This window comes from Ailuropoda melanoleuca, chromosome 18, assembly GCF_002007445.2.
Source record: "Ailuropoda melanoleuca isolate Jingjing chromosome 18, ASM200744v2, whole genome shotgun sequence".
NCBI lineage: Eukaryota > Metazoa > Chordata > Mammalia > Carnivora > Ursidae > Ailuropoda > Ailuropoda melanoleuca.
The window spans coordinates 12,604,293-12,621,189 of NC_048235.1; the positions used below are offsets into that span (position 1 = coordinate 12,604,293).

Below are 16,897 nucleotides of genomic sequence, written 5' to 3' on the forward strand. Positions count from 1 at the left end.
GTCCCCCTCTGGGATTCTGCAGTCTGTCTTCCTGACACCATTCTCTCTTGAATCACCAGTAACCTTGTCATTGGTGACCTTTTCCAGTCCTGTCCCCTCGAACTGTCACCGCAGTGGGTCCCTTGTTGGTCTCCTTTTCTGCTATGCAACTCCCCTCCAGGGTTTCTGGAAAGCTGCGTTGCCTTTGCTCTGCGTCCGATCTCATCTATTTTGTTGGCAGTAGGGTCCCTCCCACGCTTCTGTATTTCCCAAGTGTCTGTCCATCCTGCTCCTCCTTCTCTCCCTCCGACATTTCACCCACTCTCCCTGCTTCAGCTGTCACTGTGGAGGATTCAGAATTCAGAGACACTCCTTGGGCACCTGCTCTGCCCCAGGCGTTGACCTAGGCAATCAGCTGGGCCCTGCCTCCCAGAGTCCAAGGTCTTGCGAAGAAGGGAGGCCAGTAGACGGCTCATCTCTGCACAGCCCGCAGACCACCCCACTGGAGGGGTCCCGCTCCTGTGGGCACCGTGGAGGGGCACCTGCTCTGACCTGGGTGGGGTGTGACTCCTAAATCTATGGCTCCCCCCCACCCCCATCTTGAACTTCAGTCCCTCTTGGATGACCTGTCACTACTTCCAGCAGACATGTCAAGGGGAAATGATCTTTTCCTCCAAACTCACTGCCCTCGGTGCTGGCCGCGTTCCTGGCAGCATAACCAGCATTTCCCCCACGTGGGCTGAAAACCTGGGAGCCCACTGGATTTCTGATTGCCCTTAAATTCATCCCCCAGTCGGGCACCTACTTCTGTCAGCTCTTCCTCTGTAATTGCTCTGAGCTCTGCTTCCTTCTCAATTCCCATGGCCACCGCCTGGGGCCAAATCCTTTCCACCTCCTTCCTGCACTATTTAATATTTATAAACGGGCTATTTACTTATTCAGAGGAGATTCACAAAAATTACCCAAGTGGTTCATGTTCATGGGAGAAAAAAATTTAGAAAATACAGATCAGCAAAGAGAGAGAAGGAAAGAAAGAAGGTTGGAAAGAAGGAAGGGAAAAGTCACCTGTTTCACCGTTCAGATAATATTCCTGTTAACACTCTGAGGTTTTCCCTCTTATTTATCTAAATATTCTCATATGTGAAAATGAGAAAAATATCTTACAAATTGCGATTCTATTACCTATTTGGTTTTGTAGCCTACTTTTTTTCTTAACATATATGATTGCTTTTTCCCATCTATAATTATTTGTCATAATTTTTCATAGCTGCATAATTATTGGAAATAATTCGTACTTTAATCTCTGTGCCATTTCAATGTGATGCGATGAGCACTGGGTATGATATAAGACTGATGAATCACAGACCTGTACCTCTGAAACCAATAATACATTATATGTTAATTAATTGAATTAAAATAAAAAATAATGAGTTAAAAAAATAAAAAAAAATAATCTCTATGCCATTTCAGTGTATTTGTATACCACCTTTTCTGGTGGTATACTATCCTTCTTAAAACTTTTTTCATTCTGGCTCTTCTTCCATGGAAAAAACATCAGTGGGTTCCCATTGCCTACCCCCCCCCACACACAGACATGCACGCACACCCTTCTCTTTATATAGGAAGGTTTTTCTGATTTTCTCAGTCTTCAGGATTCCTTACCTCATGAGGAATAAAATTATTTACACCACGTTTTGGTGGTTATCGAACATTAACACCGTATATGGTATATCGTTCGGGAAGGTGGGGCTCGGGATGATGGAGGTCAGTTCTTGGGACGTCCACAGTGCCTCGCTCAGCACCTTGAGGGCCCTTTGTCCAGTCTCTGTCTTTCTCCTTTGCCATCCGGGGATCCTGGAGCTACAGATGTGACCAAGGCCCCTCTGAGCTCTGGCTCTTGCAGAAGTGAGAGCGGGAGGCAGCTGTGTCAACAGGCAGAAACAATAGGGCAGAATCACGGTGCTGTGGGAGCAGAGGGCTCTAAACGGGGTGACATCAGTGTGACAGGCACTTACTGAGTCAAGTTGGTTATGATCAAAGAGGATGAGGGTGGCCAGGACCCACGGGGACGTGGGGGCGCTGGGCGAAAGACCCAGACCTGCAAGTCCCCCTAATGAGATGTGGCGGGCAGCCCTTGGAAGGAAGGTGGGGAGCCAGCCTGTGGGTGCTGGTGTGGCTGTGACAAGAAAGAGATGGCAGGTCCAGGGGATGGAAAAGCTTTATGGGGAAGTCTCAATCCACCCCGTGGACGGTTTTGACTATGAAGCACATGGAGGCAGCGTGGCTCTTGCTCTCTACGTGCTCATAATCAAAACCAAGATCGATCTCTGTATTTTTACGCATTTTGATATTGCAAGTCAAATCCTGAAACCCAGATGTTACTGGGCAATCCAAATTATTTTGTTAAAGTGACCGGATTCTTTTTTTCCTAGTATACCAAAAGGCTAGAACAACTTTTTGATATCTAGGACTTCATTTTCATTGCCTCAATATTCCTTCATGTCAGTGTGTGTGTGTGTGTGTGTTTACATATTTGTCAACCTATTAAAGCTAGGTGAAAATACGTATAGCCCTCTAGGGAAGAGAGGTATTCGGAGGTCATATGAAGTTTCACAGTTAAATGTCTGTGTGCCTTTAAATCACATCCCTTCTCACTGATGTGTATACCTATTTGTATTTAGCTCACTGTGAATTTTTAAGTCAAAGAGAATCCCTTGCTCCAGCTTTTGGAGAAGGAGACAAGGAATCATTCGAGCTTCGCCAATAGGATCATGGTGTTTTAAACTGGGAGGGACTTTCCGTTTGGTCCAACCTCCTCCCTCATTTTGCTGAAAAGGAATCCGAGGCCCTCAAAGGTGAAGCAATTTGCCTAAAGTGACACAGCTAATTAGCAGCTCGGCCAAAACCAGAATCCAGTCTGCTGCCTTCCAGTCCCGTGACCTTTCCATTACTAAGGAAAAAAGAAAAAGAAAAACAAAAGCAAAAGACAATTGAAGAATTGAACCGACGTTGCTTAAACGCTCCTGCCTCTTCAGAGAGTATGAAAAGACCCTGATGTACTTTAGAAGAGACATTTAAAGATCCATCCGGACTTGTAGAGAAGATCAGGACGATGTGTGGTATGCTAATTAGAAAGTATCTCATTATGCAAGGAACAGGGAATTTGGCAGAAGGATGGGATTCAGAGCCACTTAAGAAAACCTCAACGAGCAGACAAACGAGTGTTTTTATTTGTTTGATAATGTGTGGCTGCCCTCAAATTTCTGATGGGGTCTGACACCTTTGTAATAAACCCCACAGAACCTGGGGGAATCTGTCAGACACATGGAAGGAAAAGCAAACAGTTTCCTTTCCCTCTGAGTTTCCTCTGGTGTAAGTCAGGGCCTTTCCCGGAGCGCTCGCCTGCCAAGCTCCTTCCTGTAGAAACTTGTCAGTGCCCCCATCCGTCGTTTGCAGAGGAATTATATTTTGGCAGCCATGCTAATCACTCCAAGGTGACCCTCTATTTGCAGAAACAAATCCTTTTCAGTTGTTGTTACGGTACACTAATCCAACGATGCAAGTAGTTATTTGGGGGGGAGAAGAAAAAATGACAAAGTCTGTTCTCTGCGCGGTGGCTTATTCCTCCAGACCTCTTCTAACTAGAAGCGCTGTTTCTTCCAAAGAAGTTCTCAGTGATGTAGGGAAAAACACCCAAACCTGGTCAGATCTCAAACTCAGGACTGGACCGGAAGCCCCAGGTCTGACTCCTCCCCTAGGAAGTCCTCTGGGTCAGAGCGGGCCATCCTGTTACCTTGGCAGGTCCTCAGTGCTGCTGCTCTGGGGCACTTCTGCTCACTGTCCGCATTTATGCCACCTACGATGATTTCCGGTGTATCCCATGCAAAGGTGAAGTTTGTGCGGCTGTGTGTTTGTGGGTCCCTGAGAAGGTGCAGAGTAAGCAGCTACATTCAACTCCTGTTGGCCTGTGATAGCCTCCAGGTAGGAAAGGGGCTGGGGCTGGGGCGCCTGGGTGGTGCAGTCGTTAAGCGTCTGCCTTCGGTTCAGGGTGTGATCCCGGCGTTCTGGGATCGAGCCCCACATCAGGCTCCTCCACTGGGAGCCTGCTTCTTCCTCTCCCACTCTCCCTGCTTGTGTTCCCTCTCTCGCTGGCTGTTTCTGTCAGATAAATAAAATAATAAAATCTTTAAAAAATAAAAAAGGAAGGGGTCTGGGGAAGGATGAGGACACCTCAGAATACCAGTCCTGACTCTCTAGGTGACTTACAGGCAGGACGAAGTAGAACACAGGTACATTTTGGAATTAGAAGGATGGGATTAGGATCCCAGTTGCATTGACTTCCTAGCTGTGTGACCATGATCAGATTACTTGGTCTCTCTGTGTCTCAGTTTCTCCATCCGTAAAATGGGCTGTAATGATTACTTACAGTATTTTTGAGGATTTGATGTGATAATATAGGTGAGGTGCCTAGCAGGGAGTAGGGCTCATCGTGGGTCCTCAAAGTTAGTAACAATTACTCTCATTCCCATATTCATGATTATATGAACACCAATACATCAAAAACCATTTTAGTTTAAACCAAGACCTCGAAGAGAGCCAAAATAGAGATTTACAGCTTGATGAATTATCACAAAGTGAACGAGACCATGTAAACACCATCGGGTAAAATGAGAACACGGAAGCCTCTTTGTCCTCCCCGTCTGCAGGATTCCTGCTCTCTTCTCGCCGAGTAGCCATTTACTTGAACCTCTTGCATGCAACAGATGTTTCATGGGGTCTCCTGGATTCCAGGCACCAGACCACAGTGGACACAGCAGGCCAGGGTGCGTGTCCTCATGGGGCTTACATTCTAGGAGGAAGAGCCAGGTAACAAAAATGCTCATGAGTATGTTCATAGGTTGATTTCCGAAAATGCTCAGTATTATGAAGAAAATAAGCTAGGTCATGGCCATCGTGGGGTTTTCTGAAAGGGTGATCTAGGAAGACCTTTCTGCAGAAACGACATTTGAGAAGAGCAGCCTGTGTAGAGAGGGCAAGTATTGAGGTGGGAATGAGTGGGGGTCGTGTCTGAGGAATAGGAAAAAGGCCAGAATGGCATGAGAAAGTGGTCCTTGAATCAGCAGGGTCCACGTCATGATGGCCTGATAGACTTGGGACAAAATTGGGTTTGTCCTCATTTAAGTGGGCTTTAAGATCACTTGTAATCAGTACCATGAGAGAAGCCAAGGACCAGGGAAGTTCAGAAGAGACAGCGATTGCTTCCACTCTTCCTACAGTGTCTTGCTGAACATTGTATAGCGCGTTTTCTTTTATAAAGCGTGCTCGCACGTAGGATTTCCATGGGTCCTTGAGGCCACTCTAAGAGGTCCACAAGAAAGGTAGGATTATTTCCTGTCAGAGGAGGACCACTGAAGCTGTGAGGGCTTATGGCCTGTTGCAGGACTCTTTACCACACCAAGGAGCCCACTGATCCTCACATTTGGATTACTGTGTCATAAGGGCTCAGAATCTTCCTGTCTAAGAAACAAACTAACTCCTGCAAGTGACAGGTAGTCTTGTGTCTTCTAAAAGGTTATCATAGAATATCAGGGACAAACAGTTCTCATAGAGAAGGGGTCCTGGGTTGAGTGAATGAGGACATGGGGCACAGCAACTCCTCCCCACTGAGGCTTCTCAAAGTGAAAAGCTGTGAAGCCTCTGGGAAGCTCTGCAGTAAAGAAATGCAGTCACCTCACCATTGCCTGGAGCTGGGCATAGGACCTGTGTTTATATGCAATAGCCATTGACATCTCAAGGAATACAAGTCCTGGACATGCCATTTGGGAAATACTAGCCCAGAGAGTTGCTAGTTAGTGTTTACTAAATGGTGTCTTGAAAGAATTCAATTACTTTCTGAGCATAAAACTCCTCTCTCCGTGAAAGGATTAGAAACCACAGATGTAAAGCGCTTCCATATGCTTAGCATGAAGAACCTGGATAAATGGAGATTCAAAGTGATGAAAATCATAAATCCACTCCTGTTTTGAACACTAATGTTAATTACTTTGCCCTTTGGACTCCCAGCATTTCCGTTAGTGCTGTGCGGTGATTGGCTTATACTTCTGGATTCTAGGATGTGGAAGCTGGAACCGGTTTCATCTGGTTTAGAAGATAAGTGTTCTAAATGACACATGGCTTTGATTTTGGATTCTTATCTACAACAATATATATTTATAAAGGAAAGAGTCCATTTACAGATCACTTGCAATCTCCTGTACCTGTTTCCATATGGATTCCTTTTTTTTTTTTTTTTCCTCTTACCTAGGGAGTTACACAACCGTCCCTGCACTTGCAGGAGATGCTTTTGATAGATGTTCCCAGAAACCACACTGAGCCCTGGCAAAGTTAGTGGAAAGTGCCTGATTCACTTCTAACTTCGACTTTGTAATTCCTCACAGATTTTCACATCGCTTCACACCTTTGTTTCTCTCTGTTTCTTAGCTCCAGCTCCATCTGTGTTGTCTCCTTCATTTTGCTAACTCCGTGGTCTACACTTTTAAAAAATGTGAGTGTTACTTTATTTTAATACTCTGCACTGCCTGAAGTTCAGCATTTCTTAAATTAGGGTTCCCAAAGCAAAACTTCTGAAATATGTGAAAACCTAGAGGTAAATGGGGCTCTTTAATGCAGGACTTCTCAGTGCCTTTAATATTCTTTAATATGCATCATTAATCTTCAGAAGAGAGACCAAATAGCACTTTCCTGACTGATTTAACTATCAAACCTTTACCTTGACCTTTTTAATAGCAACTTGTAGGAACGTTATTCTGCAAATCTTGCTTTGGAAAATGCTGCCCTAGGATCCATCTCAAACCTCTCGGCCTGCATTTCACTGCGTTTTGCCCCAGCTCCCCTTGGGTTATCTGTCCCAGCCAAACTAATTATTTTATAATCCTCCTAAAACACTTTGCATTTCTCCACTTTTAGTCTAACCTCGTGATGTTCCCTCTCTCCTCTCCTTAGATCCAATGATCTTTCCTCACAAGTCGGGAATGCTTTATTTTCTTTTCTTGGCACCTGTGTGAGACATCACAGCTCTTCAAATCCCAGCTCCTCTGGGAAGATTTTCCTGACCACCACAATCTACAAAGAATCTTTCTTAGCGTTCTTATCGTCTGTATCACAGTGTTCACTAGTATTATAAATGTTTATGCCCCCGTGGTTTCTCACGTGTGTGTTTTCTCTGCTCCTGGAGGCTGAAAGCTCTGTGTGTGTGTGTGTGTGTGTGTGTGTGTGTGTGTTTAATCTCTAGTTGAGCTTTGTACACAGGGAAAACTCCGTTGAGTGAAAAGGACAGTTTATATTTTGTTTTGAAGACTAATGATTCATTCTCTCACTTCCTGGATAAGGTGCGGAGTGTGGGTGGGATTGTTGGTTTACCTGCCGCCTGGGCCATGAGGTGGACAGAGTCTATAGAAGACGAGTGAATAATTGCCATGGAAATTGCAACAAGCAAACATATTCAGCGCACAGAGGGTGCCAAGCTCTGTGAAGAACAGCACTGTTATTTTCCCTAAATGAGCTGGCAGTCTGTTGGGGGAGATATATACAATTTAATAAAAGGCCATGCTCGTAGTACCAAAAACCATTATAGGAATACAGAATTCAGGATGGTTAGTGTTGGGTGAGGAGGGCTGCTGGAAGGCAGATACAAGGAATTTAAGAGATGCAAAGAAAAAGACTCACCAGAGAGGACATATTGATGTAGGCAAAAAGAGTAAGTGGAATTGGGAGTTTGGGAGTAGAGGGGAAGGAAAGCAGATGCTTTGCAGAGGAAAAGCAGCAAGAATGAGGTCCAGAAAGCTATAGTTTGCTCGGGGAAGTATCGTGGAGATGGAGGTAGAATTTTGGGGGGTTGTATTGTGGAAGCCTTTTTACCACATAGGCGTGGAGAGGCCGTTAAAACAGGGTTCAAGCCACTAAGGGATGTGGTCAGATGTTTGGGCAAAGTGGAAGGGGGAGTTGACCGTAGCTGAGAAAAAATGAGGGTCCAGCGGGGGTGATCGTGGATCCAATCCATCTGTCTTGGTTATCAACAGCAGATCTGGGTCAGAGGAGTCGAGAAAACCGCCAGCCTTGTCGGGGCGGGGGGGGGGTGTAGACAGGGATGAATGTGCAGGTGGGATTTCAGCTCCTTTGGCGAGACGTAGGCGCTGCAGATGCCGTAAGCCCTTGCCCTGCACCTTTTCACGGCTGCACCTTCGCTGGTTCTCTGATGACAAGGGCTCAGCCTGTGCAGGAGGGTAAACTAGGCCCTGAACAAGTGTTCCACGGGCCTGGAAGTCTCATCACTGGTCTCCCCCGGAGTCTCTCTCCAGGTTTCTCTAGCGAGCAGCCTCCACGAGATCCCATTCTACCGAGCTAGGAAAGAATGTTTTCCGTGGAGAACCCGTTCTGACACTCTCGAGATCCTGTTTCTCCTGGTGTTAGGAGTAGGATGGTTCCGTCTTCAGAGCTGCAGGGTATGATTTAAGAGCCATCTGTTTTAATCAGGCCTTTCCTGTGATTTATGGAGAAGAGGAGGATGTAGGGGGAGGGGGCTGGTATAGACTGTATTCTCCTAATTATATCAGGATTATTATGCAAGGACCAGAGGCCCAGGCCATGGTGTGTTTATATTATTTAATGCCATTGTTGTTTTTCCTCTAATTATCCTTTAGCTTAAAGTTTCAAAGCCCTTCGTGAGGGTTTCTAAAACTGCAACAATTTATATTTTTGGAGCTCTCAGACTTTGGATTTTTAACATAAAATAACACAATATTTATCTTATGCGTAGAACTATGCATAACATCTCCCTGCATGCAAAAACGCTTAACGGTTGTATAGCATTTACTGTGGTTCAAAGATTTGTTCTATGTGCCAGACATGATACAAGTTCATCTAATCTCCTAGGAAGCCCCTGAAGGAGATCCCGATGTGATTACCACCATGAGACAGGTGGGGGTACTGGAGGAGAGGGAGGTCTTACTAGGAGGAATGCCACAGCTGAGATTCAAACCCAGGCCCCTGAGATCCGCAGTCTGCCCACACAAATGTGCCTCCACACGACTTTTCCTTGGGTGATTTTCACATTTGCTACAATGTGGAAAGATGCTGTGAGTGCCATTTTTCTAAAAGAAAAAAAAAAATAGATACGTACTTTTACACAGATGTTCCAGATAGGAATGATGCATTCCTGCTGTTGATCCCTTTCCCTTCCAGAAATTCTTGTGGAAAATATAAGTGATGTAAAAACTTGCAAGGTGGACTTGGTTTTTAGGATGTGGTAGAGAAAGTGGAGTGACTTGAAAGTCAAAAGGAGTGAGTTTCAATCTGAGCATTGACTCCGACGAGCTCTGGGACTTTGTGCAAATTGCATTTTCCAAAGCCTGTTCTTGATGGGTGAGTTGATTCCAGCTTTAAAGTTCCATGAAGCTGTAACACAGAACGGTGGAGAGAAGGTTCTGGCTGCCTTTGAGAGAGACGTAGGGTGAGGTCTCGTTCCTTTTAGGATGACCAGACCTCGTGGAACTTTGCTGGAAGGTGTGGGACTGGGTGGAGCGGGGCTGGCGGGGTCTGCCAAGGAAACATCACCCGCAGGTAAGATTCATCTCGTACTAGCGTTCTATCTTTTCTGGTGCTATTTGTCATTTTCATAGAATTATGGGTTTTCCATTTGGAATGCTGTCACTGTTTCTTGTTAGCACAAGTGCCATTGTCACAAGGAACAGAAAGGAGTTTGCTTTTCCTTTTTTCTCTTGGTAGTTTCTTTCTGAGTCAGATTTCACTTGAGCCCGGCATCCTGACAGTAGGTTGCATTTAACCGACCTCTGTGTCAATGGTGACAATATTCGAGTGGCTCTGACTTTCGAATCAGACGTTCATTCCCATTCTAAATGTAATATTTGATCTGTGGGATTTCGCGTTGGTTTCTCATAGTATTGTTCACGGGAACGTGCTCGTGTGCGAAAAGAGTTTGAGGAGCTGCTACGTTATCTGCATTTGCACCGAAAAAGGCATATTTTTATCATATGGCATCTGGCACTTTTCTTTGGGACCTTTCTCTTCTTGCTTTTTCAAGTTTAACCTTTTAAAAAAATATTACTTGAAAAATCCAGGAGTGGAGTAAAATCGAGGCATACCTAAACATCCAATCGCCTGGGCCTCGGTAGGAGGGGTCTTTCAAGTTTGTTTTCTTATGACGAGATTATTTGGACTGCCAGTTTGGTTGCAAATTAAGCTTTTTCCATGGCTATCTAGATAGAACTCAAACTGCACTCACTTTAAAGCATATGAAGTATTAGGTCATGGATTGTTGGGGGAGGCGAAGCAGGAAATATAGGTGTAAATACAGTGGACAGAAATGATCAGTGTATTTTGTTTTGTAAATCAACGTGTCTAGAAGTTAAGCAGTTCGTCCTCCCGTTTGATATCTGTGGTACGGATCAGAGGACGGAAAAATAGAGCTATCTTTTGTTTATAGATTTCCCCCCATGAATGGGGGCTATTTTATGTGTCAAGGAATCGGTGGCTACACTTCCTCTCGCCACGTTTTAGCTCTAGAAACACCCGCAAACGACTTCAGAGGTCAGAGTAGGTCAAGGGAAGCGTGTGTTCACCATCCGTACAATATTCTATGTGTGTGTCCCTCACCTGTTTAGGAAAGTTTTTCTCTATACTTCCACTTTCATTTACTGACAGGTGTTTCAGAAATTTCTCCAACATTCTGATTGATTTTGAAACTCCCAGATTGCCTTTAACACTTACTGGGACTATTTACCTATTTAGGATTTAGAGAGAGATTTTTAAAATGTGCCATAGGGTGTCTTAGTCAGTTAAGTGTCCGACTCTTGATTTCAGCTCAGATCATGATCTCGGGGTCGTGAGATCCAGCCCCGTGTCGGGCTCCGTGCTGGGTGTGGAGCCTGCTTAAGATTCTCTCTCCCCCCCCCCCCCCCCGGAAAAAAAAATAATAATAAAAAAATAAATAAATAAAATGTGAACGAGGAAGGAAGGGCGAAAGACTAGAGCTTGTCAATTCCACGAGCCCTAAGGAGCAGGGCCAGCACGGTGAAGGGTGGACACGGCACTCTTCGGACAGAGCTGCTAGGGCAGTGCAGCCAAGTGGGCCTTCCAGGAATGCCGAGTCTCAGTTTTTCTCTTGATTATCACTAAAGGTATATAAAACTGTCGTAGCTTCTTGGAACAGTCGCCCTTCCAGCCACGATCCTACTTTATCCTACTTTACAGGGACACAGGCGAGCATCTGTCCTTCATCGTTGGGAGAAGGGGCTTCCCATCCAGGCTTGTCCCATACGGTGACTTCTTGTCTTGTGCAATGACCTTTAGTCTGTTGCTATTTACCGAATCCCTTTTGTTGGTCCGGGTTCAGCGCTGGGCTCGGGAGAGAACAAGGGTGAATAACTCCTCCCGAGGGCCTCACAGCGCCAGAGAGGGAAATACCCAGCAATGCTGTCACCAAGTGCCCAGCATTGGCATAGGACACACACTGTGTGCTGGGGACGCAGGAGGAGCTGATGGCTTGGGAAAGTCAGAACTCCTGCGGCTCTTGCTTCATGTTGTTTGACGTGTGTGTAATAGGGAATCAAATTAATAGGCCGTGTCAGCTGATGCCTGTCCGGCAGCGGAGTGCATCCGAGGCCAAGGGTTTGTTTGTCAGCAAGTCTGTATTTACCCTAAGTGCTTCTCTGCAACATCAGCTGGCATCTCAGGTGAAATGTGAAGAAAACATTTGCAGAATAAATGTTATATAGAATAAATAAATAAATCACAGAAACGATTTTGCTAATAAAGCATCATGACATTTTCGAGAAGATGCTAGAATCCCAGTTAGCCGTGGACAAGCCCGACTTCAACTCCTTCCTGTGCCTGTGGGTTGGACGACGGAAGACCTGTCTGAATCCTGCTGGGTTGCTGGGTGGCAACGAATGTCATGGCTGCGGTGAAGGTGGCCCAGGCACAAGGAAAAGTCTGGGGAAATGAGGAACTGATCATTGAGCTCCAAGGAGGCGTATCACAGCACGCTGCATCCTGACTGCCGAGAAGGAGTCAGATGCTCCGTTTTTGTCCTGAATGCCAGTCTTTTACCCCAATTCAAGACCTTACGGAATGTAGCAAAACCTCACATGAGCCTGTCTTAGCTCAGGTGCTTGGCTTAACTGAATTTTCTGGTTTATTAAGAGTAAACCTTTGGGGCGCTGGGGTGGCTCAGTCGATTAAGCTTCTGCCCCCGGCTCAGGTCATGATCCGGGAGTCCCAGGATCGAGTCCTGCATCGGGCTCCCTGCTCAGTGGGGAGCCTGCTTCCTCTCCTACTCCCCCTGCTTGTGTTCCCTCTCTCGCTGGCTGTCTCTATCTCTGTCAAATAAATAAATAGTCTTTAAAAAAAAGAGTAAACCTTTTTGTTAATAGTAAACTTTTATTATTAAAAAAAGAGTAAACCTTTTTATTAAAACTGAACCTTTTTTCCCCCTCTGCTCTTGTCTGTGAAAATATGTCTTCAATACGATACAGTGAATACTCATGAATCGTCTTTCTTGTTTGTTTATTTGGTGTTTTGAGGATTTCCCCAGGTTTATTTGACTTTGATATGCAGCCTCATGGCAAGAGGATGAGAATGTAACTCTTGAAAATTCAGATTATTTTCTTAAACACTTAAATAAACGCCAATTCTTTATTTGGTGTGAGAAGGTGCTGGTTAGTGAAATTAAAGTTTACCAGTACAGTATGATGTAGCCTGTCTTTAGTGTACAAGATGAACGTAAGAAAGCAAGCTGTGTTGTCTTACAACACAGTTTTGCCACCAAAAGGAGAGAAAACAGACAATAAAGAAAGCAGAAGGGACACCTGGGTGGCTCAGTTGGTTAAGCATCTGACTCTTGATTTCGGCCCAGGTCGTGATCCCAGAGTCTTGGGATCGAGTCCCGCACTGGTCTCCTTGCTCAACAGGGAGCCTGCTTCTCCCTCTGCCTGCCCCCCCGCCGACCCCCCGCTTCTGCTCTCTCTCTCTGATAAATAAATAAATTAATTCAATCTTACTAAAAAAAGCAAATACCACCAATTAATAATACTGTCAAAGTCATTAAGTGGGGCTAGAAACTGACCTAGCATTGGAAGCTATTCATAACCCAAGTCTGTTATCTGTGGTGCGTACAGATTGATGGGCAGAAACAGGTGTTCTCAAGGCATTTCTTTTTTACTGTAGCCATAGGAATCCCAGGAAAGGTTAAACACTATAATGTTTCACCTTTTCAACATGCTAAGTTAGATTTTCATCATTGGGAGTAATTTGTATTAATGTATCTGTATACCACCTATTTATACAGTTGGAAAACAGAGAATGTTTTCATTCCTTAGATTTAATCAGTAAAGGTGCGATTTGGCATAACTGTCAGAATACGAAGACTAGTCATTTATCACACTATTAATTTGTTAGCTCAGAATTTACCTTTATTAATTTTGGCCTCGCTGATTTTAAATGTGATTATGTGGATACAGTCTGGACTAGGGGTTACCTTTGCAGGACGTGTGAAAGGCTTGTTAGATTACATAATTGCATACATCGAAACAATCAGTGATGTTTTAGAGCTACGTAAGAGACCATTCTTGGAAGTTCTCCTATACTTGAAAACGTTGATAAGCTATTTAAAAATCATTCCTTTCACTCTAAAGGAAGCCTGGAGACAGTTTGCTTTTCCTTGCTTCTCGTCTGTGATGTGTTCATTCCGGGCTTTACTATGGCAGGACCAAGGAATGGGCTTCTGATGAACAGAGGGCTCCTTCAAATAGGCAGTCCATCAGGTGACACGGCGATCTTTCCCAGAATTTGTTTTTGAGGGATTTGAAGCAGTTCAGGACCTAGATTTCCAAAGGGAAAATCATTTACAATAGTAAGTTTTTAGACTTACCAATGCCCGTTTCATTCCTGGTGCAGCTGTGATATATATGATGGTAATGAGATCTCCAGGCTGTAATACGGTTAGATAGTTTGCTAGAATTAGAGGACCAGAGCCACATAGGATTCAGATGATTTGGTGAGCCAGCTCATCAAAGTAGAACATTAATACTTATGCAGTCTTACTAGTTATTTTACCCACATTAGGGATTATGTTGCTCTTTTGTACTCTGGACTGTGACGTGAATTACCGCCTTGAATATGGTTTCTTGAGACAGTCTACAACATACTGTGGTTAACAAATTTTGAGTCAGAGAACACCTGTGTGCATATCTGAATTATCAGAATGAGAGTAAACTCTGTTTAATAATAAGAATCTTTAGAGGGAAACTCGTTCTTTGAATAGTTACTGCTTACCCTCCCTGTTAGCATTCTCATGGCATTGCTGTCCTCAGAAGGTCTTTCAACGTCATAATTATGAATTTCGATTGTTAAACTGAGCAGGGCCCTGACTTTCAGTCACTATATATGGAAATTGGAAGCGCTGGTTAATAGAACCTTGTTTGTCGATAGAACTATATTCTTAAACATATGGAAGTGTGCTTTCTAAGAGGATGCTTTATTTCACCGTTTTTATTAATTCCAACTTTACTTCCCTTAGCAAGCCCACCTTCGTGGAGTTTATTGAATGTAGAAATGTTCTTGCTTGAGATCTTCTATGATTCTTTTTTTTTTTTTTAAGATTTTATTTATTTATTCGACAGAGATAGAGACAGCCAGTGAGAGAGGGAACACAGGCAGGGGAGTGGGAGAGGAAGAAGCAGGCTCATAGCAGAGGAGCCTGATGTGGGGCTCGATCCCACAACGCCGGGATCACGCCCTGAGCTGAAGGCAGACGCTTAACAGCTGTGCCACCCAGGTGCCCCCTTGCTTGAGATCTTCTATGATTCTAGCCTTTCACTTAAATTTAAGAAACCTAGAAATCATGCAGATGCTGGTGGTACGTGGCTTCCCCAATGACTGCCTAAATTTACTTGTGAACTTTCCAGTTTCTTTGACTCTCTTATCTGTCTTAACTCACATGGCTCCGCGGTGACAGTACTCTACCGAGTGGGCACCCTTCCTGGCTGGGTTGAAGAGGGGTGCCACCCTTCCAGGGAGCCAGAGTCCTTATTTATACCTTGGCCTTAGCTCTGTTGCCCGGGCTGTGCCCACAGACTTCTGTTTTTATTTTCCTCCCCAACTGTCGCCCTCCCTGTAACAACTACGAAATCTCTTGAGGGGACAAGAATTCTTCGCCCTCTTCTTGGCTGCCCTTCGGAGGGCATGTCTTTCTTGTAGCGCCTCTGACAGACATTTCCTGCTCTGTGTTCAAGTCTTGCTAAACTTGGAAGAGTTTCTGACCCTCGCAACACGCGTATCCCGATCCACTTTCAGTCCTAAGGCCAGTGAGTAAAATTACACTAATTGGTTGTAATCTCCTAGTCACTTCAGCTTTGCTGTGGGAACATTGTGGTATTTGTGAACAGACTTTTGTGCCAGAAAAATAACATAAAACCATTGCTCAGAAGCAGAGTGCCATTAGAAGCCCTCAGCAGCACAGCATAATGGCAATTAATGACCATCAGGGCTCACGTACTGCCTGCCACATCTGACATTTTTTTAAAGGAGCAAAGCATATGAAGTTTATTTTATTATTATTATTTTTTTTACTTCATGCAAGTATTTTTACATCTGCTTGTGATTATTCTGCCTTGTAACTACCACCTCAGGCCCAGTTCTTTTTAGGGGGAAAAAAAATGAATTCCTTATGTAATAAGTTATCGTTCGGAAAATTTCTCTGACAGACCGTGAGCTCTTCTTATGAAACATTCAATACCAAAAAAAGTACGGCTATAATTCACCACAGAACTACGGGTTTCTAATGGCAAGATAGTGGATTTTATGTATCCCGGTTAGTTATTTTTGCGAGGATGAAAATTTGTACCTCATATATTGATGTAATAATGTAATATGAAGTGTAGCAGGAGAACATTTAAAAAACCCTATCTTTGGATCCACTGGAGCTTGGACCAAGACAGCATGGCGTAAGGGGGAGCCACTTGGATCTTGCTCAAGATGACGGATTGATCAGGGGTATCTTCAGCTCACGATTGTACTGGAACATACAGTCTAAATAAAGGAAGACTCACAGTCAGATTCCAGACCATGTATAAGCAGTGTATGTACTTAAAAACACAGGGGCTTTTAAAAAATCTAAATATAAGGGAGAAATACAAAGGCTATGTGTCAGAGGCTTGGAATAGCATATTGGACATTGATAACAAAAGGGGCTTTTTGCAAACTGTGAGTGAAGGGGACGTTTTTAAAATGAGAAGCCGGGGATGTTGGAACCTCAGGAGTCTTTGATAGAGCTGTTGCTAGGGCGAGCGTCCCGCTTTTGCCAAAATCTGAGTAAATAAACAAGATAAACCCACATAAATTGGTGGCTCCAGTCCTCGGAACTCGTGGACCATCTGCTTATTTATTTATTTATTTATTTATTTATTTTTCAATCCTGTCTCTTCTCGCCCTGCAATATGTGTATCTGACACTTTGGAATTCAGATTGGCTGTAATGAGATGAGTCTGTTGTCTTTGCGGTGGTTCTGTTGTTTGCTTTTCAGCGAGAGTTTAAAAGACCATGAAAACCCCGGAATCAACTGTAAGACGTAAAATTCTCAGCAAGTCACGTTCTGAGACTTGTGTATAAGCCATGAATGTTACTTTTCCGATTTGGAAAGTGTTGCTTCGTTTTCAGAAGCTGTCTCTTTGTTTTTCATAGCGAGGGGGGTCTCCAGTCTTTTTGCTACAGGTTACATCCTGTTGGCACGCTCTGTCTGTACACATCTTCAGCTTGTGCGTGTGTAAACATTCGGAGGATTGGTTTATTTTCTGGAACGTTCTGTCGAGATTTCTAGGAGAGCGTGGAAGAGTGACTTCACAAT

General features: G+C 44.3%; 1 protein-coding gene across 2 annotated transcripts in view; it reads left to right on the forward strand.

Moving 5' to 3' along the window:
• The window catches only part of STOX2 (storkhead box 2), a 228,274-nt gene that overhangs the window by 55,892 nt on the left and 155,485 nt on the right, over positions 1–16,897 (forward strand). Inside the window, exon 1 of one of the 2 annotated variants that reach the window (XM_019810442.2) lies at positions 4,153–9,597. The exons of the other annotated variant lie outside the window; for it this stretch is intronic. Coding sequence (XP_019666001.1) covers positions 9,510–9,597 — 88 coding nt within the window. The 5' untranslated portion in view covers positions 4,153–9,509. Of the gene's footprint in view, positions 1–4,152; positions 9,598–16,897 lie in introns of those variants that run through there. 2 annotated transcript variants of the gene reach the window in all.